Source organism: Artemia sp. Qi Xiang Cuo, chromosome 13 (assembly GCF_049724085.1).
Source record: "Artemia sp. Qi Xiang Cuo chromosome 13, ASM4972408v1, whole genome shotgun sequence".
NCBI classification, from domain to species: Eukaryota; Metazoa; Arthropoda; class Branchiopoda; order Anostraca; family Artemiidae; genus Artemia; species Artemia sp. Qi Xiang Cuo.
Genome location: NC_142806.1, coordinates 16241381 through 16268561, shown reverse-complemented (window position 1 = coordinate 16268561; position 27181 = coordinate 16241381). Strand labels below are relative to the sequence as shown.

Here is a 27181-nt window from a genome sequence, read left to right as displayed (position 1 = left end):
TATACAATCCTGAAAAAAGGCTTATGCCAGCTTTGCCTCTCACTAAGACTATATGTCTTGGCTTTTTCTTTAATTATCCATTGCTTGATGGCAACTTGATTTTAATTCATAATTATTCAAGAATAATTCAAAAATAATTTATAGGTATGAGTAATCTAGATCTTTGTGAATTTTTGGCCAATAAATTTATTTGAATCAGTCCAACGAATTGTGTACAAATTTGAAAGTCACATAAACTTCTAATTACCTAGTGATTGACCTCAGCAAAAAAAAAAGTAAAAACTATCAACAAGAAGCTTATAACCGAAGAAGAAGCTGAATCTAGCTTCTTAAAAAGAAAAAAAGTCCTTCTAAGTTTGGCAAATGATTTTCGCAATTTGGGCAAGCATAATCCAAAAAAAAAATCTGGCAATAGTACGAAAAGTTGCAACATAGAAGATGGTTCAATAAAATAAAGAATAAAATGAAAATTAATGTCCTTTTAGATATAAATGAAAAAGATACAAAATAATGGAGATAATATATGGAATGAAAAGACTGGAAAATAGTTTGGCAATATTATAAGCACAATAGATTCGTCTAAATTTGCTTCCATTTATTTTTCATCTGTGTCTACATTCTTCCCTTTTTTGTCTTTTTTGTATTTTATTTTCTTAGCTGGTCTATTTAATACAGACTTCTTTCACACGTAATTCCTTTCGTTATTTTTTTTGTCCTATTAATATACACATGAATATGTGTACTTGTGCATTTATTGTTTAGTGATTTGAAGATCACCCTAATGGAATGGTTTCAAGAGAAAAAAAAAAGAAATTGGTCAAATTTTTACTTTTAAATTAAAGCTTGGCTTTTTCCATGGGAACTACCTCAGTGATAATACTCTTTTAGTATCAAACTATATGCACAAGGACATGTACAGTTGGTATCGTATCCCCCCCCCGGAATTCTAGATTTTTCTAAATTTCTGGGAATATTCTATTCAAATTATTAAATAAACATTGTTTTATTTATTTCTTTTTTTCTTTTCTTCTATCTTTTCTTACACTATTTTTTAAAATAATGGCAGAGCCATTGAAATTAATGAAAAAGCAAAAAAAAAATGATGAAGAAAATGGATATTACGAAATTATAAAATTTCTCTCTGCCCCCCCCCCCTCTCCCGAAAAAATTAGGCGCACGTTTCTGAACCCACAAAAATTGTTGTCTTAATTTAATGCCTTGTTGAACTCCCAAGTTTGAATCAAACTCCTTTCTTTGTTTTCAATATCTTCTTTCTTTTCTTTTATTTATCATTTATTTGTCTTATGTTATAGAGGTCATATATTATCTAAACTGACGAAAATATTATTGGCCATAAAAAAAAGAAATTATTATTAAACTGATAATTATCGGTCGTTGAAATCCTCTAATGTAAAAAAATAGCAATTGCGCCCCATAAATCCTCGCCTGTTTACCCATAGATATATGTATGTATTTTTGTCTAAATTATAGGTGGAAGTAGCAGAAGAATCGCCACAAGAAGCCACTAAAGGTGAAGAGAATGCTGCAGTCTTGGAGTTGAACTCTGACAATTTTAATGCCAAGACAGCTGAAGGAATGTTTTTCATAAAGTTTTTTGCCCCGTGGTGTGGCCACTGCCAGGTAAGTAATAAAAGATTCATTGAAAGTCCTTCATTTTTATGATTTATTTACGATTAATCATATACTTGCACATGGAGACGAAGAAATACGCCCTCAAGTGTGAACGTCGGTCAGCTTATACTTGGGATTTCTCTAAGCCCGGTTCTGATTGGAGTAGTATTTTGCTTTAGGAATCTACCGTTGTTTGGCGAAACAAAACATGCATTTATATGAATGAATTCTAGATTTGTTTCTGTGTTGGATAAAAGCTGAAAAATTCGTTTTTTTGGCTGACGTTATTTTTATTAATAAAAATTTACAATTAAAATTTTTTTAGAATAAATTTTAAAAAGATTTTTTCGAGAAGTATCATAGGAAAACTTGACAAAGTTTTGCTTTTAATAAGAACTACCATCCGAAATTGCTGCTTATCGCTTTCGTTATAGTTGCTTTCGCTTGACAAAATTTTTCGTCTCGTGTCAATTTGTGTCAAACGTCGTTTTTTTTTGTTTTTTTTGCCCATAAATAGTTTTCGCTCTCTCAAGACTATGTCAGATGTATGTCACAACTTAGATCTAGTCTTGATTGAGGGAAACCCGTTTCTGGGTACTTAAAAAAAAATTAAAGAAAATATATTATACGAATGAAAGTCTAGACATTGGATTAAAAAACATAGGGTTTGGAGGATGAGGCCTTTCTTTTTGATCCTCCCACCCTAAATGCTCAGAAATATCTTATCGATTATTTTCCAATTAACATCACGGAATGATTTTTATCTGTTTTTTTTCCGTATCCGTAGGAGTTTTCGTTTCATATTTTTTTAAGTTTACTTGACATTGCCACTATATGTATACTTTTTATCTTTGATTCTGCTTTCAGAGTTTTTTAGACTTAAAATGGGAATTCAGTCCATCAGGGCATTATAAATTGATTTCAATTATCGAATCTTATCTCTGATCGTAATTACAAACTGCTAGAGGAAACTCGTCACTTGGTTTCTTGGTCTAGCAAAAATCAATCATTCATCACCAATAACTAAAGAAACTAAAGAAATGTTGGCTATTAGCCAAGACTCTATCCAGAAGACCAATACATTTGTTTTTTTGCATGTCTTTCTGCTCAATTGAGTCAGTGCCATTTTGGCACAGACTTTTCGCAACTGCAAATTTTCACTTAAACTTTGATAAACGGTAAAATGTTCAAATTTAGTTGTTCACTAAACATTCGTAATGTTAAGTGGCGTTCGGATCTCATACGAGTTTCCACATGTTCGATTTTTTTGAAGTTCTAGGCTTCCCTGAACGTTGTTCCTGAAGGCCTCCATGAACGTTGTTCCCGAAGGCCTCCTTGGACGTTTCAACATTTGTTTGCCTTCCAAAAGTGCTTTGTGCCAGCGAAAAATTGGGCTTGGGATGAAGAATCCTCCCCCTAGGTCTGTGTTACTTTCAAATCAATGTGTATTTTTGTATGACGATGGCTATGGCTGTGATTTTCATATATTTTATATATTTATTGCTTTTTATGACAAAAACTGCCGCTGATCGGCATGACCGTGTAAGGCCTCTGAAAATAAAATCGTTTTATTTTTATTATACATTTTTCGATCCTCCAAGCTTAACGCAACATTCAATGGCGAAACGTTGCGTTGTTAACAGACGGAGTAGAGACTCAAACTGAGTTGTGGGAGGATTCTGTTACATATGCTGTCTCAAGAACAACAGTCCAGGGTTACCATATCGCTTATAGTATCGGCAGTCTTATTGCTTTTCCGCCACACCTCGTATACATCATAGGTATGACATAAAACTTGAGTAAGAGAAAACTGTTTTTGGGTCCTTTAAAAAAAAGATAAAAAAAACAAACAACAATCAAAGTGAAAATGCGTTGTGACGTAATGGCGTTATGACATTGTAATAAAATGTATGAAATTTCTCATTGAACTAAATTGAAGGAAAATCTGAACATTTGAATCTAAAAACACTGGTTTTTGGAGGATAAGACCTTTCTTTGTGATCACTCCCCCTGATTCCTCTAGTTATTTATAATTGTTATCACAATGGCTAGGCTGATTATGCTATTAAAAGTGTATTAAACAGAATTAATTTATAACGCCCTGGTGGACAGATCCGCATTCTAAATCTAAAAAAAAAAAACTAGAAGAAGAATAAGAAAAATGTGGTGATGTCAAGTAAAGCAAAAACTATATGAAACGATAGCTATGGAACAGACATATTCCGATATGGAACAGACACTGAAAATGCAAAGAAAAAACAGATTACCACGTTATAAGGAAAACAATTGTAACAAAGCCAAATATGATAAAAATATGCATATAAAAAAAACAAAAAAAAATGTAAAAAGTCATAAAAAACAAAAGCGGGAAAAACGATGGGTTTATCTGCCAATTTTATCACTGAGCGGCTGATTTATAAGGTACTCTATTAAGGCACTTGTAATAAATAGGCTGTGCACTTAAAGACATTTTCAAAGAATGGGCCCGATTGTCTCAACAGTGCATTAGTGCCTGGTGGACATTCCTCAACTAATTTCTTAACTTCAATTATCTGGAAGATTTGGATATGCTTGAGATACGTTGGAAAGGTTAGACTTGTTTAAGTAAGTGTTTCAACAGGAGTAGTACCTACAGGAGTAGAACCTTTCTACAGGAGTAGAAAGGTTAGACTTGTTTAAGTAAGTGTTTCAACAGGAGTAGTACCAAATCCACAAGTTTTTCTGTTTGCAGAATTGGATTCGTCTATTGAAAGATTAACGCTTCCAGTCGCAGGAGCGCCAACAGAAACGTCAAGGTGGCAATTGACCCCCCCCCCCCGATATTTTTTGAAATACTTTATTTGGGTATCTTCATTAAACAAAAAAAAATGCCCCCTCCCCTAGATTTTGAATTTTGCCCCCCTCTACACTCGTGAATTACCCTCCCCTCCCCCCTATCCAGTAGCAGCAAAATCTGAAAAATTGAGACTTATTCCATAATTTGGTGCTTTCTTGTCTATGGACTTGGTTAGTTTGTTAACTGAATAACTCATATTAAGGGGGCTCTATTGCTGGGGCTATTGTAAGAAATAGATTGCCTACTTAAGTGACATTTTTCAAGCAAAGTGAGGCCTGATAATTGCAAAGTATGGGCCCAATCGTCCCAACAACACGTAGTGCCGGTTGAACATTTCTCAAGTAATTTTTGAATTGACGCTAACTATAGAGCAAAAAAACCACTTCTTTTTAATTTTACATGTGAGGTTCTACTACTGGGGTAATTATATGAAATAGTTGCATACTTGTAGAAACATCTTTTTTTTAAATGAATTGGCCCTAATTTAAAGAGGCAAAAATTGTATCATATTTCTAGTTGCTTCAGGTGCTATATCTTAAGTTTATTTTGTTTTTAAGTCGTTTTTTATATCCATGTGGAAAACTGGCAAATTTTCAATCATATCTTAGTATTTTATTGCTAGCTTGTGTTCTTTGAGGAAAAATGACTATAAAGTTCTTTCTTATTGCCGTTGTTAAAAATTGTAGGCTTTTGACCTAAATATTTGAAAAGAATTATGAGAAAATAGATAGATTATAAACGAGGAAATGCAGTATTCTAATAGCATAGATGCACATAGAGGGTGGAAGGGGGGGGGGACATTGGCAAAAAGGACCCTCAGAGAAAATCCAAAAATGTTGGCACTTTTGTAGAAGACAGTGTACAATAATCACGCAAAAAAGTAGCAGACTTCATATTAATTTTTCTATATAATGTCGTCGTAGACTTTGCTGTTCCGCAAACACGTGTAATGCATTGTCTTGTAGTATGCATATGCAACAAAGAATCAAAGGGGTCGGATAGTCTGGGGGTATACCCCCCCCTTCCCCCTCTGACTCCAAATGTTCATGGGGGTGGTCTATTAAAATTTGGAAGCACTAACGATAGTGAAAATGAAATCTAAATGCTTGGTTGGCTCAGTGGAAACTTACATGACCATGTATGTATTTAAAAATGAGTAAAAATGGGGAAATCGTTTTTTAATGAAAAAGATCTCCATGTGCAGTTATATGGTTGTTGGTAATATTGGACGACAAATAGAAAGAAGAAGTATGGGTGAAAAATCAGCAAAAAATAAGCTAAAAATATATAGAACCAAAGAGCTGAAGAAGATGTAGCTTTCCTTTGAAGGTTTTGTTGTCTTTGGGAATCAAAAGATTGTTTTGTTTGAATTTTCAAAGCCGAAAAGCATTGTCAAGTTTAACTAGTTAGTTTCGCTATTTTATTTTCATGATTCAACGTGGCGTCATGTTTCAACGTGGCTAAAATGTTTTCATTTTCATGTTCTGGGTAGTTTAAAGTCAATAGTTCTTCAACTACCAAAAAAAAAAAAAAATCTTGGAAAGCATAGACCTAGGGAATCTTAGAAAGCATTGTTTCTAGGGATGAATAGGCCTAAGATGGGTCCAGAGGGAAAATATTTGTTATTATTTTGATGTCTTTGGTACTTAAAGTCAAGAGTTTTGCAAAAAAACAAAAGAAAAAATCTTAGAAAGGATGGACCTAGGGAATCTTAGAAATGCATGCCTAGGGATGAATAGACCTAAGATGGGTCCAGAGGAATTTTATTATTATTATTTTGAAGTTCTTGGTACTTCAAAGTAAACTTGAATAATCAGATGCTTAGTTTTTTAAATATTGACTAATCGCACCATGATTGACAGTATATAGAGAACCAGCTTTAAAAAAAAAAAAAATATGTTGGGTTCGGGATTAGTGACTGTTTAAGAATATTTCGTTTTCTAATACCTGTCTTTTCTGGCTTATTTCACGTTTCTATGTCACGTTATATCTGTTTCCAGCGGGCTACGATTTGATCTGCAATATCTTATTGGTGGTGTTTTGTGATGAGTTATCAACGAATTATTGGCACTTTATTGGAGTTATGTGTGGCTGGAGGTGGGTAGCTCACTTGCATCTACTTTGGGGCGCTTAAAAATTAGATTAAAGTATTGTTATATATAGCAAATATTTTCAGAATAATAAAAAAAAATTATTGGTTCCCCCTGTACATACAAAAGCAAATATGCCAGAGAAGTAAATTTGAGAAGAAGAGAAACAATACTCTTCATAAGAAGAAAAAAACAACAATATCTACTGACATAAAAATAATGATAATAATGACTTGGCACCAGTGATAATAAATAAAGCCATAGAATCATATTAATACACGCAGAACTTACGTTAACTTGAACTCTCACTCCTCAAAGGCAAATCAACAATTTCGTCAGACTGGTTTCAAAAACGGATCGAAAACAGGATACTGCGCAAAGACATGAGTGCTTCTATATTAATAATAATTTGTAGTAATTAATAAAAATTTCTACAATAATAATAATAACAATTTATAATCACCACTCCCCTCTCCCTCCCCCTCGAAAATCATGATATATCAACTGGGATTAAAAACGTTAAGAGTATTCACTTGGCAAGTTATAAATACAACACTAAAGTAATATTTTAACACTCAGAAAATAACTTTTTGTTAATCTTATCCTGGTCAAAAGGATATTTACAATATTTTTATATTGCACTTAACTGTGGTTATTTTATAAAAAGTGTGCAAGTCATTTCAGGTGGTGTACCTTTTACCGGCAGTATCTGGAGGAGGGGGTGGCTAGTGGCTTACTACCAATATGCTTTCGGGTGATTAAAAACCAGATGACGATTCTGCTTACATAGAAATTGTGCGTTATCAAAATCTCCAGTGTGGGCATCTACTATGGTATATTATTTATATAATAATATACTTGTCCTTGTCGGACCGTTTATACTTTTTGTATCTGTACTTTTTGTACCTTTTGTATCTATACATTTTGTACCTAACCTATACTTTTACCGTCTTTAATATATTTTTTGTATTTTAGAGTTTGGCACCCACATGGGAGCAGCTGGGTAAATCTTTGGAATATGAGAATAAAATTACCATAGCCAAGGTTGATTGCACTCAGTCGAAAAGCCTGTGCCAGGAACACTCTGTCAAAGGATACCCAACTCTTCTTTGGTTCAAAGACGGGAAAATGGTGAGTTCGCAAATGTAGACATAAACGTATCGCAAACGTAGTTTTCAAAATTAGGTATGCTAAAATACTTACTTTTAGTTAGGACATCGGCCTAAAAGCAGCACTCTGTGATGTGGGGACGGGGCGGGCGGAAAAATTCAACGTTTGAATGGTTGAGCCAGTGGATTGACCAGTTCTTGGTAGCCTGGGTTCCAACTATGGTAACACTGGTAAAAGCCTCCTATTGGCTTGATGTCTATTTTGAAAGTATTCATTTTCGTCCCAGTTTGACCTCCTTTCTTCGATTTTGGGAGTAGAGTGGGAGTTAGAGTGGACTCCACTTAAAGTGGAGTAGAGTTAGAGTGGACTCCACTTACAGTGGAGTAGAGTTGGGATTACCTTTAATCATTCAATCAACTGACCTCAGTTTTTTTTTTTTTATTATTATTATTATAGTTATAGACGTTGTGATTAATTACAGTTTGATAAAGCTTATTGAATGAATTCTCTTTCCTTATGTTTATTTTTTTTCTCCATTTTCATTAAGCAAATGTTTTACATATTAAGAGTTTAAATGTTTAATAGTTTAATGCTGTGAGATTTGTTTCATGACCTACATGGAGATAATATGGCCATGGAGTCTTTGTGGGGATTTTTAGGTTGTAGTGTTATTATTATATTGTTATATGGAAAATAAATATATCTATCTATCTATTGCCATAGCTCTGTCTGTTAAAGTCCATCTATCTCTATCTATCTATCTATCTATCTATCTTTCGTTTTAATCTATCTATCTATCCATAAATCTATCTATCATTAAATATAGTGAAAGATAGTGGTTATTGTTCAGTCAGCCCCATAGCTCTGTCTGTTAAAGTCTATCTATCTATTTATCTATCTTTCTTTCTTTTTAATCTATCTATTTATCTATAAATCTATCTATCATTAAATATAGTGAAAGATTGTGGTCATTGTTCAGTCAGCGCCATAGCTCTGTCTGTTAAAGTCCATAGATTGGGTTGGATGTTTAGTTGAGTTGGCTGAAATCCGTTACTCTCCTGTCTAGTTTGGGGGTTAGGGTTTGGGGGTTTGTTGGATATGTTTCGATAGAAGTTTGGATTTGCCATAGATAAGAAATAAGCTTATGTTTCATTAAGTTATTTTTGTTCTGGTGAAGAAGGGCAATATATCAAAACGTTTTCGTACTCTATGTCTACCTATTGTTTAATATCTGGTTTAGAATAGTTTTTAGAAAATTGCTGTTTTTGATTATTTTCACGAAAGCCGAAGTTTGACAAAAATACCTGGATGTATTTGGCGTAAATACTTCACTATTGACCATATGTGAAGCTTTTTAGTGTTTTTGGATTGTTAGTAGCTGTAGTAATGCTCTTGTGTTTTTGCCCTCTTTTTTTATTGATTCTTCTAGCCAATTTCGTTCGCTATTTTTATTTTTATTTTTATTTTTTTGGTCTTCTTCGCTCCTGGCCAAACCAGAGCAGGCAAAAGCGCGATTTAAGATAGCGCGACTCAAATCCGATTATAGATAGCGGCAAAAATATAATCAAGTCCTGGGTATTTTATCGTGTCTTGACCATATTTTGTCTCCACTTTAAAGATGAAGAAGAAGAACGAATTATTAATATGTTGCATTTTAATATGAATTTTAATATGAACATTGAATTTTGAACATTGAATTTTAATATGACACCAATGAACATTTGACGAACGAAAATTTAAGCATTGTTTTTCTATTTTCAGGTTGAGAAATATCAAGGAAGCAGAAGTTTAGACAGCTTGAAGGAGTACGTAACAAAAATGGTCGCCAAGAAGGAAGAGCCATCTGAAGAAGATCGTATTCCTGAACCGACTGTAGATGTCGTTGTTGAATTAGTGGAGGGCAACTTTGAAAATGGTATAAGCTCGGGAGTCACTTTTGTCAAATTCTTTGCACCCTGGTGTGGCCATTGTAAGAATTTAGCACCAGTGTGGGAAGAGCTTGGCAAAAAGTATATTGGAAATAGTTCTGTAAAAATTGCCAAAGTTGACTGCACTAAGGAAGACAACAGAAAATTGTGTACACAGCAAGAGGTAGGCTCTTCCCCTTTTCTATACAACATATACTCCCCCTTTTTCTCTTTTTCTATACTTACCCTTTTATACACTATTTCTATATTTTTCCATTATACAATGTGCAAAATGATTCATAGAAAACATGATGTAATTAACAAGAATGGCCTGCTTCGAAGGACTTTAGGTATGCTTGCCTTATCTACTTTCTCCACTTGCTCGGGTCTCTGGCCTTCGCTTGTATGTAAACATGGCGTCTTACATCCTTCGCTCGGGACTTGGCCCTCGCACGCTTTTCATTTTCTTTCTTATTCCTTATTAGATATAATTCTACTTTTGTTCTCTTTTTCTAGTACTTCGGTTTTGTTTATCTTTCGTAATTCTGCTTCGTTCTGTGATTATTTTTTACTTCTAACCTTGTTATTTCTGGTATTCTTTATCATTTGTCACCTACTCACTCTTTTTTTCATTTTTTGGCCTTTGTTTTCAAACAATCCAACAACAAGATACACGTTATTTTAAATTTTATAAATTATTAAAGTCATTAAAACAAACATTCCTCAATTACAATAATATACCCAAACAGAGAGCAGAGCTCTTGATATACCCCAACAGAGAACAGACAATATACCCAATAATAATATACCCAAACAGAAAGCAGAGAACAGACCACAAAACTAGAAAATGAAAGGCTAGAAAAAAAGAAAAAGCAAGAAAAAAAATGTCGGGTAAGGAGTGCACAAAAGGTGACAAAACCATGGACAAATAAACTCCCTAATATAATTTGGCACTATGAATCATCTGAATCGTCTATGAATCATCTATGATGTCATCAATCAGACTCATAAGGTTTTAGTCTTGCCTTCTTTTTATGTTTTCCCTTCTGACTTGAAATATAGATTTTGCATATTGTTGTCATTTCTATGCCATATCATATTATTGTAATTGTCATGTCAGCAGGTGATTGTCCCTTAATACTGGTCTGCCCCCCCCCCCCCTACCTCTTTCAATTTTATGCTAGTGATCTAAATTCCATACCCCTCCTAAAACAATTCGGCCGTATCCGTATAAGCTGGTCGTTTTTCTTTTTTCTTTTTTTTTTTTCGTCTTGTGACAAGACACTGTCTGTGACTCTTGTGTTATCTATAAGATGAATTTGTTAACACTATGCTATGTCATGAAATTTGTTTCATATTATAAGTCGTATAACTATTTTGTGAAATTAGAGAGCGGGATCTCTAGACTAAAAAAAATGGAAAATAAGAATAATGAACTTAGAGATAGAAAAGACTTGTTTAATGCGTAAACCTGTGAGCGCCAGAAATCTAATTGCTCATTTGGTTCTTCATGCTCTCCGTATAATTAACCTACTTTTGTACTTAATCAGGTATATACCCCCTCCATCCTCTTAGATATTAGGACCTCCTAAAATAAATTCACGTGTCAGAGGATTTTGCTTGAAGGGCGAAAAAATAAAAACAGTCCATATTAAGGCCTGGCTCTTTTCGACTTTGAGAAATTTTTCCCCATTTTTATAAATTGGAATTAGGGGCATCCCTCTGATTCCATAATGCTGCCACTTAGTAGTCCTACACAATACAAGTAGCTAAAAGCGAAAAAGCTAGGAACTCGGTATTATTACTTGTTCCTCACCAGATTTGCAGGCTGGATTACGAATATACGTAAATAAAGACTGAATTAAAGTAAAATGCACTCAAGTTAAGAGGAGGGGGCTTCCTCCCTTGTTAATCGGCCACTGCTTCCAACGCTAAATGTTCTTTGGTTTTCAAAGGAAAAGTGCCATGTTTTAACACGAATTACTTGAGATAAAAAAAAAGAATAAAAACATAATTAAAATGACTAAAATAGTATTTTTAATCATTTAGTTCTTTTAATTCTGATAGTTATATCGATAAAGGTAATTGTGCTCAACTTAATACTAGACTTTTGAGTTTGAATAGTCTCAAAAATGAAATGGCTCTGCACTCTGTTGGTCCTGGTGGATTGGGACTTTCATTAAAGGGTCAAAATCTATTGGCAGGCAGTCAACAATGGGGCTACGCACATTTTTTCTATGGTTTTTGCTTTTTTTTTTTTGCTTATTTTTTTTTTTTTTGGTTTCTTGTCTTTTTTTTTTGGTTTCCTTATAATTACTTCACAATCCCAAATTACCAGGGGGGAGGCCTGGAAATACAGGGAATCAAGATGCATGTTTTTTATTGATAAATAAATAGTTTCTTAGAAGCTAACTTGACTAAATCTAAACTAAGGAGGGGGCTTCCTCTCCTTGTGAATCGGCCACTGCCTCCAACGCTAAATGTGCTTTGATTTTCAAAGGAAAAGTGCCATGTTTTAAAACGAATTACTTTAGATAAGAAAAGAAGAATAAAAGCAGAATTAAAATGATTAAAATAGTAAAAAAAATGAAGGAGTTGACTGCTTGGATTGACAGTGAAGAGCAAGTTTCGTCCAATGTAGACCAATATATCAAAATTGAGGGGCAAAGGGTTAATATCCAGTGGAAAACCTTTCGTTTTTTGGGCATATTTCAGTTTTGGTACTTTCCTGAAGACTGAATTACCGGTTTGAAGTAATTTGTATTAGTATGCATAAAACGGGAAGTTTTTGCCTTATATTTTCTTGGCAAACATGCGCGACTTTAGCAGCCTCTTGCGAAATTACGGTTGGTTCGAAAAATTGACTTTACTGTAATTTTTGATTTTCCAATTCTGATTCATTTACCCAATAAATTACAAGCAGTAATTTCTGGCAAAATTTACCAGAATAAATTTACCAAAATTTACCAAAATTTAATTTACCAGAATAACACACAAATACAATAAATATATTTGTGTGAATTATTCAACATATGGGTCAACGAATTACCTAAGTTAGAATTTTCTTGATAATCATAGATATAAGTTGATGTGTCGATTCAATCTGAATTGAACTCTCCAAATACTTTTGAATTATTACCTGGCTTTGAACATCCTCCTAGACTCGGATAAATAGAAAAAAAAATATCCGCAATTTATGATTTACCCAACTTCTAGTAATCAGATATCTATAAATATTCCTTGTTTTACTCAGCATATCAATCAAATCGATCAAAATGTATTTTTTGTTTGATTTGCTTTGTTGTGTGGATTTATTTTAACTGTGGAGTTGTTGATTCGATTGTATTTGTGATGGTTTGAAAATCGAAGGTTTATCAAGAGTTTTGTCGTCAATTATGATTTGTCAACTTGTCAAGGTTTTTTAAGTGAACGCAACGGCGCATCATTCCAGGTAATTTTGTCGGTCAAAGTTTTTTTTTAATCTTTAATTTTAATCATTCCAGGTAATTTTGCCACTCAAAGTTTTTGTTTTAATCTTTCATTTTAAATCAAATGATCATGTATTTTTCTGTCTTTTACATAATTTAATTTTTTGAAAATTCACTTGCTAAAGGTCGAACCTTGCCACTTTCTGAAAGGCACCGTATGTTATTACTGTAAGCTAAATTATCTGAAATATCATAGGCCAGGGGGAGGGGCTACGCCGAAGTTAAGTGTTAAGAAGTTAAGTTAAGCCTCGATAAGTGTAACTAGTATACTGTTTCTTACTTCCAACAAATTTCGGTTGATATCCGACCGCTCTTTTTGTCGAATATTCAGATATAATGAACTTACGGACCCCCTCCCCCCTCACAGAGGATGGAATAGGTCCAGAACGGGAACCTGAAAGGCCTAACTAAAGCACTGACTCTTATTCACCCCAAAATTCAACTGAGATCCAATAAGGGAGCCCCTCCCTGCCTTAGATATCAAGTTGGCTCGTAAAATTAATTTCTACACTAATCAAGTTTCATTATTTTCTAGGTACGGGGTTATCCAACAGTTTTTCTGTATAAGGATGGCCAAAAAATGTCTGAATATGATGGGAGCAGAACATTAGAGGATTTGGTGAGCTTCGTTGGACAGTATGTCCAACGAAGTGCTCGTGATGAGCTTTAATTTGAAAATACTCTAGCACGTTAGCAACTTTATTTCTAGTATTTATTTAATTGTTAAATGAAATTTTGTGTGTTTTTTTTTTGTTTTTTTTTTTTGCACAACTGAAGGAATGATTTGACCCAAGTGCCTGTGATTTTTTTTTTCTAATTTTAGTTTTTATTTGGTATGTCAGTAAACATTTTTGGGGTTTCGTTTTCATCGTTTTTTATGTGATTTTAGCCCATTTTTGATTATTTTTTTTTCTCAGAACCCTTACAAGATTTTAGTGGTTTCTTGCTCAACGTTCTTGCTAATATGCACTGTAAAATTATCAAATCGACGTAAAATTCGTCCCAACTATAATGGAAATCAGCTGGGTATACTCTTCTTTTTTTTTTTTTTTTTTTTTAGCTCACTGTATAACCCCTTTTGGGAAAATCCAAAAACTTTGCAATCCAAATTGTAAATAGATTGAATTTTGGCACAATATTTGAATAGTTGAAAAGATGGTAATTTATTAACCCCTCGTGTCCTGTGTTGGTGCTGTGGGTTTGACCTCAGCTTGGTAATACGGAACTCAGATATTGAACCCAGCTGTAGCAACACTACAGTGCCGACACAAGGATCTTAGTTGTCAAGAAGCCTCGTTAGTCCGATGCAGAACGTTGCTATCCATTTTTATAACTCGCTGACCTCCCCCCCCCCCCCCAAAAGAAATCAGACCGTATATGTTCTTGGTGTATACCAAGGAAAGTAACAACAAACATTAAAAGCAATATTAGATTATTAGAAAGAAGAAAGAAACTACTATACAATTTCTACGGAACAATTCAATTTGTTAGAGCAACAGAAAATGTATACGGGCTGTATTCATTTGAATTATATCTACAATCTGATAAACCAAAAGCAGTAACGCTCGATTAAGTACATTGTGGAGCTGATTGTTGTATTGTGAATCGAAATAAAAATCCACATTGAGATAGTGACTAGAAATCGAATTGTAACTAGAATTGTTGTATTGTGAATCGAAATAAAAATCCACGTTGAGACTCAGACTAGAAATCGAATTGTGACTAGAATTGTTGTATTGTGAATCGAATTAAAAATCCACGTTGAGATTGTGATTAGAAATCGAATTGTGACTAGAATTGTTGCATTGTGAATCGAAATAAAAATCTACTTTGAGATTGTGACTAGAATTGTTGTATTGTGAATCGAATTTAAAATCCAAGTTGAGATTGTGACTAGAAATCGAATTGTGACTAGAATTGTTGTACTGTGAATCGAATTAAAAATCCACGTTGAGATTGTGATTAGAAATCGAATTGTGACCAGAATTGTTGTATTGTGAATCGAATTAAAAATTCACGTTGAGACTATGACTAGAAATCGAATTGTGACTAGAATTGTTGTGTTGTGAATCGAAATAAAAATCCACGTTGAGATTGTGACTAGAAATCGAATTGTGACTAGAATTGTTGTGTTGTGAATCGAAATAAAAATCCACGTTGAGATTGTGACTACGACGTATTGTCTAAATAAATGGATTTATCCCCGTTTGAAAGTTTATTTGATTGTGACTAGAAATTGAATTGTGACTAGAATTGTTGTATTGTGAATCGAAATAAAAATCCACGTTGGGATTGTGTCTAGAAATTGAATTGTGACTAGAATTGTTGTATTGTGAATCGAAATAAATATCCATTTTGAGATTGTGACTAGAAATTGAATTGTCACTAGAATTGTTGTATTGTGAATCGAAATAAAAATTCACGTTGAGATTGTGACTATAAATTGAATTGTGACTAGAATTGTTGTATTGTGAATCGAAATAAATATACAGTTTGAGATTGTGACTAGAAATTGAATTGTGACTAGAATTGTTGTGTTGTGAATCGAAATAAAAATTCACGTTGGGATTGTGGCTATAAATCGAATTGTCCCTAGAGTTGTTGTATTGTGAATCGAAATAAATATCCACGTTGAGATTGTGACTATAAATTGAATTGTGACTAGAATTGTTGTATTGTGAATCGAAATAAAAATTCACGTTGAGATTGTGACTAGAAATCGAATTTGACGGTTGGATTCTCTATTTGGTAATGGGATTGTTAATTGATAAGGCCTCCTTATCAAGGAGTAAATAAGACACAGTCCTATGTCAAAAGCCAAGGTGGTTCTCACCTATTTGCACTTAAGGGGATTTTATGCTTTAACGGATCACTATCTCGTCCCTTATAAACGTTTTATTTCATATGACCAAACTATATAGAATTGACTGGGCGGTCTTGCCATAGTTTTTAGAGCTTGAATTAGAGACCTGAATGAACGATAGAAAACTAAAAGCCGACAATAATTTCTCAGAAATCTTAGAAAAACTATTTTATTTCTTCCGTTTTGGGTCGCAGATAGAGATATTCAGTTTTAATGAAGCTTACATCATCAGAAAGTTTGAATTTTGATTTTTCGATTAAACAAAGCAAGATTTTCTTTTCTTTTTTAAGTTCAGGAAAGGGTAGTTCCTAAATTTGTTTTAGAATACCTGCTGGAAAAACGCTAAAATTAGCTTAAATGAAATATCATTTGAGGTAGTACACAGCTTCGGGATTTCTCGGTGGTGTTACTCGCTTTCATTGAAAACCTTGCCGACAAACTCTAAAATCAGCTCTAAATCAGCTGGAAAAACTCTAAAATCAGCCCTAAATCAGCTGAAAAAACTCTAAAATCAGCTTAAATGAAATATAATTTGAAAAAGTACACAGCTTCGGGATTTCCCGGTGGTGCTACCCGCTTTTATTGAAAACCTTGCCAACAAAGGGACGTAAGATCACATTGTATTTTCAATGAAATTTCATAGTCAAACCACAGATTCGCTTTCGATAGTGGTTAGTCCCCTGAAGAATTCGCTAATGGGCCCACTGTCTTCATGACAGTCAGCGGACGCTGAGGCTCGCAAAATGATTTCAAGGAATTGAATCTCCTTAAAAGGTATTACTTTTCTAACATTTCTATCTAAAATTGCTATCTAAAATTCCCAATTACAGTGTTAATATTATCGCATTAAAGAAGGCTCAAAGCTATACATTTAGGGAAGAGGTGAATGTAAAAATTTAAAAAAAAATTAATATTTTAAAAGAGGTGAATATAGCAATTTTAAAACATCTTATTTGGGCCGCAGATATATCCATAAAATTCATTAGTAGGGTACTAGACCGTTCTGAGTTAGTGAAAAGCAGCTGTTATATACGTTTTTTTTTGGGGGGGGGGGGCGGGCTGTGCTAGATGAGTTCGGGAAGCTGATGGTTAAATCAACTCCTACGAAGCATCTGAATCTTAGGTTCCAAATGAGGTGGAAACGCCTGGTGCTGGTGTGAGCACAGGTAAGTCATACACTTTTACTGGACTGTTTCTTCTCTGCTTTTGGATTGAGGCCAAGAGACAATAGATCTTTCCACTAAGTATATATTTGGTCGTCGTTGTCAAGAAGCATAAACCGCTGTGAAACTGAGATATAAATACTTTTAAAATTATAATTGATATTGGTTTTAATTCAATTGAATGTTATTGTGAGAAATTTAGTCATTTGTAAGAATGACTATCTCGTTATTGAATTATAGGTAAACCAATATTGTTTTCAGTTTTTAGAGCACAGTGTATTATGCTTCTTCTCAAAGAGCAACGTAAATATCACATATACTATTAGAGCTGAGAGGGTATATATTATTTACAACTATGAATTACAGTATTTAAATATTCATAAATGCTATTAAATTTATAAATAAGTTTGTTGTTTTTATTTTAGAGAAAACATAAATTCCACAAAAGGAGGGGTGTGTATAAATATCCCCCAGGGATTGCTCTGAAATAACACCTTAACAGATTGAAAAATTGTGGCTTAAATGCCTAATTCATCAGCATCTTAAATTTTCGATTCCATCTAGTTTTTTTAAACAGTCATCCAATCAAAGAAAAGAATTTACGTCACTTTTAGTGAAAAGGTTAAAAAAAAGAACATCTAATCTTGGAGACTAAGCCTAAAACTGTCAAATCCCCCTTCTTACATTAAGCAACGCCTCAAAAACATCAATTTGAAAAACTGAAATGGTAGTATAAATATCTATATAAAGCATTATTTACAGAAAGACACAATTCAATCAATCTTTAAATCAGGTTGGAATAGGCAGTTTTTTTGTAAAAATTCTTCTTGCCAATTTTCAGGTCATTGGCCACTTGCTGCCACATTTATCCATTATGTGGCTCTGCTGAATACAACGATTCTTCACTTTCTCGTGTTGAGCCTAAAAAATAATCATTAAATTAACCCTACAACCTCTTGCTTTAGGCCCATTCACAATATATATACGTGTATTTAAAGACCAGAGGCCATATACACAAAAAAAGAAAAAAATATATACATACGTATAAACTGAACAAATCAAATAGTAGCACTCAACGCTTCGAAATCATAACTTCCGTGCCTCTAAAACATTGTTTATAAAACCTTGAACCGCAATAATTAGCTCCCTAGAAAAGGTCTTTAAGACACCTTGGAGCCATGGCGTATCCCCCCCCCCAAAAAAAAAGATCAAACTATTCTTTAAATTCTCCAGACTTTTGCAATTACTCAGATCTAATTACAATTACTTTGTAAGATCGTACTAATGCCGAAATCCAGCCTGTTCCAAAAACTAGGTAATATCTGATGCTAGTGATCAGATTTTACCATTTTTAATGGGTAGTTTAAAAACTACCATTAAAATCAATGTATTTGTTTTTATCTCATATAGTCATAGTTTCTCTTGTACAAATGTTCTTGATTTCTGACGAGCTTCAGTAGCTCCTACTGATATTTTACTTTTTTTATTTCACTTTTCAATTAATTATTTATTCTTCTTCTTGTTTAGATTTTTATGGAGACACGGTCGCTTAATCTCATCTCAAGAATCCAATTCCGGGTTTTACAGTTGAGTTTGAACTCCGGGTCCCATATTACCAAGTGGTTTATATGGGTGCGCTTAAAAAAAAGTAAAAAAAAAAAGGTGAGTGAAAAATTGGTTGAAAACTAAAAACACACGGCTCCAAACAGCTGAATGAGAAGCTGCTATTTGGATGTGTAATTATCTTTGGGAAACAACAGATTGATAATTTTTGAATTTGATTTATTTTTTTTAATTTTTGCCATATTTTAATTTTTTTTTTTACTTTTGTTATATTTTGTTGAAAATTGGAAAAAAGGCTAAAAACTCGCGGTACCAAAAAGCTGAATGAGAAGTTGCTATTTCAATGTGTAGTTGTCTTTGGGAAACAACGGATTGATAATTTTTGAATTTCATAAAAAAAAGATTAATTTTTACTATATTTTAATAATTTTTTTGAAATTGTAGTTATATTTTAATAATTTTTCAACAGATTGTTGGATTTTTTTACGGAAGAAAAGCGCAGTCAAATTTAATGATTAATTGGACAGAGGTACGTTAATAGAACATCGGAAGAGGTCTCGTTTCAACGTAGTTGAAAATATCTAAATAAATTTATAGAAATTCTATTTAAAAAAATAGCTCGTGACAGTGTAGGTGATAAAGCCTTGATTCTCAGAATTAGGGTTGAAACCTTCCCGTCGTTCAGGGAGTGGTGGCCCTCAAGATAAAAATAGCTGTGAAACTAATGTGACTGCGCTACTTTGTCGATCTTGTGGAGCTTTGTTGAGCGACGAATTGTAATTTCTCTATTTCGAAGATTAACTGAATTTCCTGGATTTTTTCATTTTTAAATACTTGGTGCCTGTCAAGCCCATAAATATAAGGATTTGAAATGCTTGTAATAATTAAGTTTTCTGTTTTTGCTAAGCCTTGAACAAAACGTTCAATAAAACAAGACGGTAAAAAGGAATCAAATTCAAAGAAAACCATTACCAAAGTAACATTTCTGTATTAATTTCTATGACGCAAATGAAATGAAAATATTCTTAAATAATGTTGTTTTACCGACCCTTTTCTCATTTGATAAAAATAAAATCCTTTTACAAATACTGTAATTAAATTTTACACGTATTTAATTTCATTCTTACCAGATGCCCCCTACTTATACTTAGCATCGTGTTTTGACATGCTCAAAATTCAAGTAGTAGCACTTCCATGTAAAAAAAAAAAAAAAAAAAAAAAATGTGTAGAAAAAAAACGCTTCTTTAATTCAAGAAGTGATGTGTGAAAGCTTTTGTCAAATAGTTTAATCAGGCTTTCTTTTGTTATACCTCAGTTAAGAAAAAGCTAGAAATCATTTTTCTCACTTTTAAAATAGTTAGAAAACCGAATTGTCGTTACCTCACCTTCGATGAAAAAAAAAGACCTTCCATGTACAAAGCACCATGTTTCAATAGTAGACAAAAACCCGACGCACTTTATTTTTTGTTATGCAAGAATTTATGTTTATTAAAAAAGAGTTTTTATTATCTTTAAATATAGTCTCAAAATTTATCTAATAAATCTTATTGAAAAAAATAGTCAGAAAACCGAATACCCCCTGGAATTCCGCTGCTGTTCCCTTCATGTAACCCAGTAATCAACACAAGTTCGTTGAAACTGTCTGGATAAAATTAGTCAAAATAACTTCACAAAAATCATCCGGAGTAACCACTAATCTATGTTACGAATGAAATCATGCACTAAGGATTCATACAGTCTGTGCGAATACATTTGTATTTTTCCAGTTTTTGAGACGATTCGGTACTTATATGTTATAGCACCTATGTTAAGTTCTTCATCTAAGTAGAATCTGTTTCTCTGACTAATCCTAATGAGACATCGCAAAACATGATGAAAATAGAATACTTTAGAAACAAATTTGGGCTATATATTTGCACATTGGGGGGGGGGGTAAAGTATAGCGGGTCTGCATGCCAGATGTGTTGGGTACAATTGTTCTGCATATTATGAAATAAGAATTGTTTTCTAACTTCACAATGTCCAAATACTTTACCCCCCGCCCCCCTAATGTGCAAATATATAGCCCAAATAATATATATCCCATCTATTCTGTCACTTGTCTTTGTTTGTCTCACGCTAAGCTGAAAGAAACTGGTTCTACAGTGCGTCAATGGATGAAGAACTTAACATGGGCGGTATAACACATTAGTACCTACGATTCCATTGTGATGTTCAGCTTTTTGCAAAAAAAAAAAGAAAAAAAAACTACTTCTTCTTTTTGTTCAAATAAATCTAATGGAACTCATTTAGACCCTCAATTTTGAACTCATATCTAAAAAATATTATGATCTCTAACTTACTGCTTGGATTTAGAACTTGAACCTCGCTGCTGCTTTTAGGATTTCTATGCTGACTTCAATACAATTAGGATCTCGCTCTTCAATCGAGAGAGAGAACAATTTATGCTACATGGGACATCATTTGTATCTAAAAAAGGATAAAGTCAGTAATTGAAAAAAAGCAAATACTTCGGTCCCATGAGCCAGTTCAAACTTAAATCAAGCATAGCCGAAATCGGGTCGATTCAGCTGTTTTCAGAAATCAGTTGCGAAGAGTCCAGACAAGGCTAAAAACAAAATTATATTAGTTGTAAAATATATTTCTGATAAAAATATCCACTCGAGGGGGGAGGGGGATAGAAAATTCTGAATAACATTCTTTTTAAAGACGAGAAAGAATCTTTTTTTCGACAGTTCAGCAATAGCCTAGGTGAAATTGACTCTACAACATAAAAAATGAAAACTTGCGGTCTTTAAACGAACTTTTCTTCTGTTGAAAATTGAGTCCAATAGATCCTCGCCAACTTGGCCATCTTCATAAATTTTATACATCTGTGGCAGTAATTTTGAGTATTTAGAACAAGGACCCAACCGTTTACACCCAAACTGAAATGATTTTTACCAATTTTATGAAAATATTCGATGTATCGTGTTTGATTGCCAAGCTTTTTCGGATTGATCAATTATTTTGAAATAAACGTGTAATGATCAATAAGTTTGGAAGCACCTTTGATCAATGCCACTCGACAAACAGAAAATTAGAAAATCCGTGGCCTTAAATGCATTTTTTTTTTTTTTTTTTTTTTTTTAGGAACCAAGTCATGTAAATTCTGAATGGGTTTCTTCTAGATTGATGAACAACTCCCTTTCTTCTGAAAATTTAACTACTGAAAAACAATTACCAGTTACCAGAAAAACAATTACCAGAAAAACAATTAAGTAGATGCAGGTATGCTTATATTTTTAAAAAATACAAGAGCGTATACACTTCTGCAGGAAATACAGGTAGTCAACACCCTAATTTCTGTCGCAACAGACAAAGAAAAGAGACTGTAAGTCCAACATTTTCGTCTACTCACCTCCAGCCAATTAGAAAAGGAAGAATTTATAGCCATCTTTATGCCAAAAAGAATTCTTTTAGTCAAATTTATACTTTATTTTGATATTTAGCCCACTTGCTGTCCCCAAAGGGCTACGAAAAGGGGGTGGAATGTTCCTCGTCTTGTCTACGTAACTACGGTTTACAAAGACGAAGAAGAAAGCATGGACTTCTATTATTCATTACATGTCTCTTAATTAGAAAATTTAAGATAAAATTTGCAATTATAGTGTTTAATTCTAAGGGTAGTACTGACTATAAGAAAAAACAACCAATAACATAGCAACAATTACTGAAATATCCCAATTTCTGCCACAGCATATAAAGAAAAGATGTAAAAAGTCCACACCCGACACATCTTTAGTTAACACACCTCATATAAAAATAGTTTGATAAAGAAGAAGTGGAATTAAAATAACCGGGAGTATATACCACAAAGACCGTTTGAGGACCATATCCAAGAAAAATAATTTGATAAAGAAGAAGTAGAATTAAAATAACCGGGAGTATATACCACAAAGACCGTTTGAGGACCATATCCAATAAAAATAATTTGATAAAGAAGAAGTGGAATTAAAATAACCGGGAGAATATACCACAAAGACAGTTTGAGGACCATATCCAATAAAAATAATTTTATAAAGAAGAAGTGGAATTAAAATAAACTTGAGTATAGACCACAAAGACAGAGTGAGGACAATATACAATAAAAATAGTTTGATAAAGAAGTAGAATAATGAAAATAACGTGGAGTATATACAACAAAGACCGTTTGAGGACCATATCCAATAAAAATAATTTGATAAAGAAGAAGTGGAATTAAAATAACCGGGAGTATATACCACAAAGACCGTTTGAGGACCATATCCAATAAAAATAGTTTGATAAAGAAGAAGTGGAATTAAAATAACCGGGAGTATATACCACAAAGACCGTTTGAGGACCATATCCAAGAAAAATAATTTGATAAAGAAGAAGAAGAATTAAAATAACCGGGAGTATATACCACAAAGACCGTTTGAGGACCATATCCAATAAAAATATTTTGATAAAGAAGAAGAGGAATTAAAATAACCGGGAGTATATACCACAAAGACCGTTTGAGTACCATATCCAATAAAAATAGTTTTATAAAGAAGAAGATGAATTAAAATAACCGTGAGTATATTCCACAAAGACCGTTTGAGGACCATATCCAATAAAAATAGTTTGATAAAGAAGAAGTGGAATTAAAATAACCGGGAGTATATACCACAAAGACCGTTTGAGGACCATATCCAAGAAAAATAGTTTTATAAAGAAGAAGAGGAATTAAAATAACCGGGAGTATATACCACAAAGACCGTTTGAGGACCATATCCAAGAAAAATAATTTGATAAAGAAGAAGAGGAATTAAAATAACCGGGAGTATATACCACAAAGACCGTTTGAGGACCATATCCAAGAAAAATAGTTTGATAAAGAAGAAGAGGAATTAAAATAACCGGGAGTATATACCACAAAGACCGTTTGATGACCATATCCAAGAAAAATACTTTGATAAAGAAGAAGAGGAATTAAAATAACCGGGAGTATATACCACAAAGACCGTTTGAGGACCATATCCAAGAAAAATAATTTGATAAAGAAGAAGAGGAATTAAAATAACCGGGAGTATATACCACAAAGACCGTTTGAGGACCATGTGCAAGAAAAAATTAGTACAAATGAGTTTAAATTACAAAAGAACTGCTCTCCTATTTCCTGTGTAAGAAAAAAAAATATATATTCAAAACGGCTTTTAAGTCTTCCGTAATTTTTTCAAAGGCTTATAATAAAAAAAAAAAAAAAAAAAAACTAGCCAGTCACAAAAAGGGACTAGAAAATTTTCGCTTCAGTTTGGACTTTTCTATCAAATGATGTAACAAACTTTAACAAAATTCCTTAAGTTATTAAAACTATAGACAAATGAATTAGTTTCCACTTAGGTTACCCAGTTCTAATGTTGGACTGTCTAACACCCTGCAAGACAAACCTACGGGAGGGGCTAGGGTAAGTATGATCGAGTGGAAGTTAAGTTCTTCTGTTCATTTTTGGGGAATATAATTTGTTAGGATGTTGCAAAAGTAGCTCTGCAATTTGTAATTCTGAAGGGATTATTTTCCTGAAGGAAAATAGTATTTTCCTGAAGGAAGATGTGCCTGCTTAAACTGTTTGGTGTTGTTTGTTTTCAGCTTCTTGGCTGATATTTCACTTAGTTTTTCTGTTGTCTTTTTTTATTCCGTGTGGAAAAGTTTTACGGGATGCTCGTTTTCCCCAAAATCATTCACGAATAATTAAATACTGTTCCAACTATGTGAAGAATATTGACATGTCTTTTCATAATCTAGCCTTTCCACAAACTTTCAAATACCTTTGAAATTTACGTTAATCTGTAAGAAGAAGCATTCGTTGTGGTATAAGATACAAAAATAATATTAGGCTGCTTGTAATTCCCTTGACTGCTATTTTGGAAAAAAAAACTACTAAATTTCTTTCAATAACATTTAATCAAACAGTTAAGCTAGGAACGACTCGAGGCAAATAGCAACCGAAACTCCATAAATTGAAAACTTTGGTAAGAATTAATATACCAAAATAATTGACTTTTTATGCTGATTCCAAATATGTAAAATTCATCAAGTTTCACATCAGAAAACTTGCCTGATTTTGAAAGATGGGAGAAACCCACCGAGAGGGTTAGTGACTTCAATGAAAGCTGTCCGTAGATTCAGCATATCAAACAACTCTACCGTAGAGGTTTTAAGCTCCTATCGGAAAAAAAATCTAGAGTTTTGCATTTTTCCCTGAAGAAAGATCACGGATGCTTATTTGCTGTTGTTTTTTCACAGATGATCTTATCGAAGCGATGACTGTAAAAGAAAGCGACGACTGTAAAAAAGAAAGATAGTCTTTTTTGACTGATCATTAGATTATGCCACGAGAAAAGGGCGTTGTGGCTTGAAACTAGGATATCACTAGGAAACAAGGGAAGGAGGGGTCTCTTTAGTAGATGCAGGTATGCTTATATTTTTAAAAAATACAAGAGCGTATATACTTCTGCAGGAAATACAGGTAGTCAAACCTATGCTTCCTAGCCAATCATACCCCATTAGTAAAGCTGTCTAGAATATTCGATCAATACAACGATTTTCAGCATTGAAGACATCGAAGCATCGAGAAAAAGAAATCGAAGACAGATTACATTGATGTCGACATGGTTCTATTTTCATTTGACACAAGAAAACCCTTCAATATGTTATTCACTCTTGTAATAGAAATAAAAAATAGAAAAATGGCCTGTGCCAACTGATATCCTAGTTTCAGTGATATCCTTTTAGGTAATGCCCTGATTAAATGGTTGAACTTATTCATGCAAGCTTTATATATTCTGGACATGAGGTAATGTATCGACATGATAAAATCTTACAGGGAAACAAATATAGACGGCCACAGTGGCTGTCAGCCTCAACATTCAAGGTATCTTGGCAGAACCATTCTTAGGAGGAGGGGATCAACTGCCCCGGGTGCCACAGAGGGGGAGGTGTCACGTATGGGGAATTACCCACTTTGATCTATTTTTTCACTTTGATCCGTTTTTTTGCTTATATTTGAATCGGGAGGGGGCTGTAATCCTACTATCATGGAGGACTAAATTGCTACTAATTGAAAATTCCGAGCTAGCCAATCGATTAAAAATTATCAAGAAACTACATACTAAGCTTCCTAGTTGTTGGGGAAGTAAATTGATAGCACAGTTGAGAATTTGTTCCTGAAAAGTCACTTAGCCCATCTATCTATCAAACAGTTCGTGGTAATGAACCGCGAGTAAGGAGCGACACGACTCAATAGTAATCGGAACTCTAAAAAGCAATTTTGATATCAATAGATGCATCAAAAGAACTAGCTTAGTATGCTGATTCCAAATGATATATAAGATTCATTAACTTTAGTGTTATCCATCAAATCCTATGAGCCTGAGAAAATTTGCCTGATCAAGGAGGCACACTTGTGCCTCTTTAAAGAGGTGACCCACCACAATGTTAAGCGATTTCCGGTCCTAGCGGTCACAGAGAGACAGCGGTGATTGCATTTTGTAGCTCAAGCTCTAACTAAGAAACGTGCAAAATTTCACCCCCCTCCGACTGTATGTTCATGAGTAAAAGTGGGCCGGAAGTTTCGACCCTCCGACCACAGCCCCTCTTTAACGTTGTCCGATTGAGCTGAAATTTAGAGGTTGAGTTTTCCTAGGTCCCGGGAGATTATCCTCGAAATTTCAGCTCAATCTGATTACCCCTTCCCTGTTTTTCAAAAAACAAAAATAGCTACACAATGTTCATTTCTCTTTTTTTTTATCAGCCACGCATATAAGTCCCAGTTGGCGAAGGATCCGGATGAATGAGGACTCATTCGAAGCGGAATTCGACCTGTTAGGGCCTTTTGATATTTTCAGACCGAAAAAATTATCCCCCGAATTTACATTTACGAAAAACCTCGTTTTCCTATGAGAGCCCATGTTAATTTTTCCCACCACAGCCCCCCTTTAACGTTGTCCGATCGAGCTGAAATTTAGAGGATAAGCTTTCCTGCGGCCTGGGAGCTTATCCTCAAAATTGCAACTCAATCCGATCCTTCCTTCCCTATTTTCCAAAAACCAAATATCAAGTTTTGTGGGTATTTGCTTGCGTCAAAAATAGATACTGGAGACTAAAATAATATTTCCGTAAGTGTCTCTGTGGTACAATGGTCGCTGTTCCTGACTGTCAGGCGGAAGATCCGGGATCGATTCCCTGTCAGAGAAAATTTTTTATATACTGAATTTAAAGTTTAAAAAAGAAACTCAGTTTCTTTTTTAAATCCAATCTATTAAATCCTTTGGCTCAACAGGCGTCTCCAGAAGAATATCACAGTCGGCCTTCGGGTTACAGGTAAGTCTCAGCTGCTTTGATAACATGCCGTATATCCGCATGCTCGAAGAAAAGTTGAAAAAAGAAAATCTTACTGTGCATTTGATTTGAGTATTCAGGAATTAAAAGCCTTAACACAAGAATCTTCAAGAGCGGGGGTTTGGGGGTGGCAGCCCCCCAACT

The 27181-nt window shown here is 33.8% G+C and overlaps 1 protein-coding gene and 1 long non-coding RNA gene across 2 annotated transcripts in view; one reads left to right on the top strand and one right to left on the bottom strand.

The window, feature by feature from the left end:
- The window catches only part of prtp (thioredoxin domain-containing protein pretaporter), a 32757-nt gene extending 17996 nt beyond the window's left edge, over window positions 1-14761 (top strand). Inside the window, exons 4-7 of the mRNA XM_089099494.1 lie at window positions 1492-1641; window positions 7534-7689; window positions 9430-9759; window positions 13599-14761. Coding sequence (XP_088955620.1) covers window positions 1492-1641; window positions 7534-7689; window positions 9430-9759; window positions 13599-13733 — 771 coding nt within the window. The 3' untranslated portion in view covers window positions 13734-14761. The remainder of the gene's footprint in view (window positions 1-1491; window positions 1642-7533; window positions 7690-9429; window positions 9760-13598) is intronic.
- LOC148945010 (uncharacterized) overlaps window positions 1-27181 on the bottom strand; it is a 540330-nt gene that overhangs the window by 347485 nt on the left and 165664 nt on the right. The window lies entirely within an intron of this gene.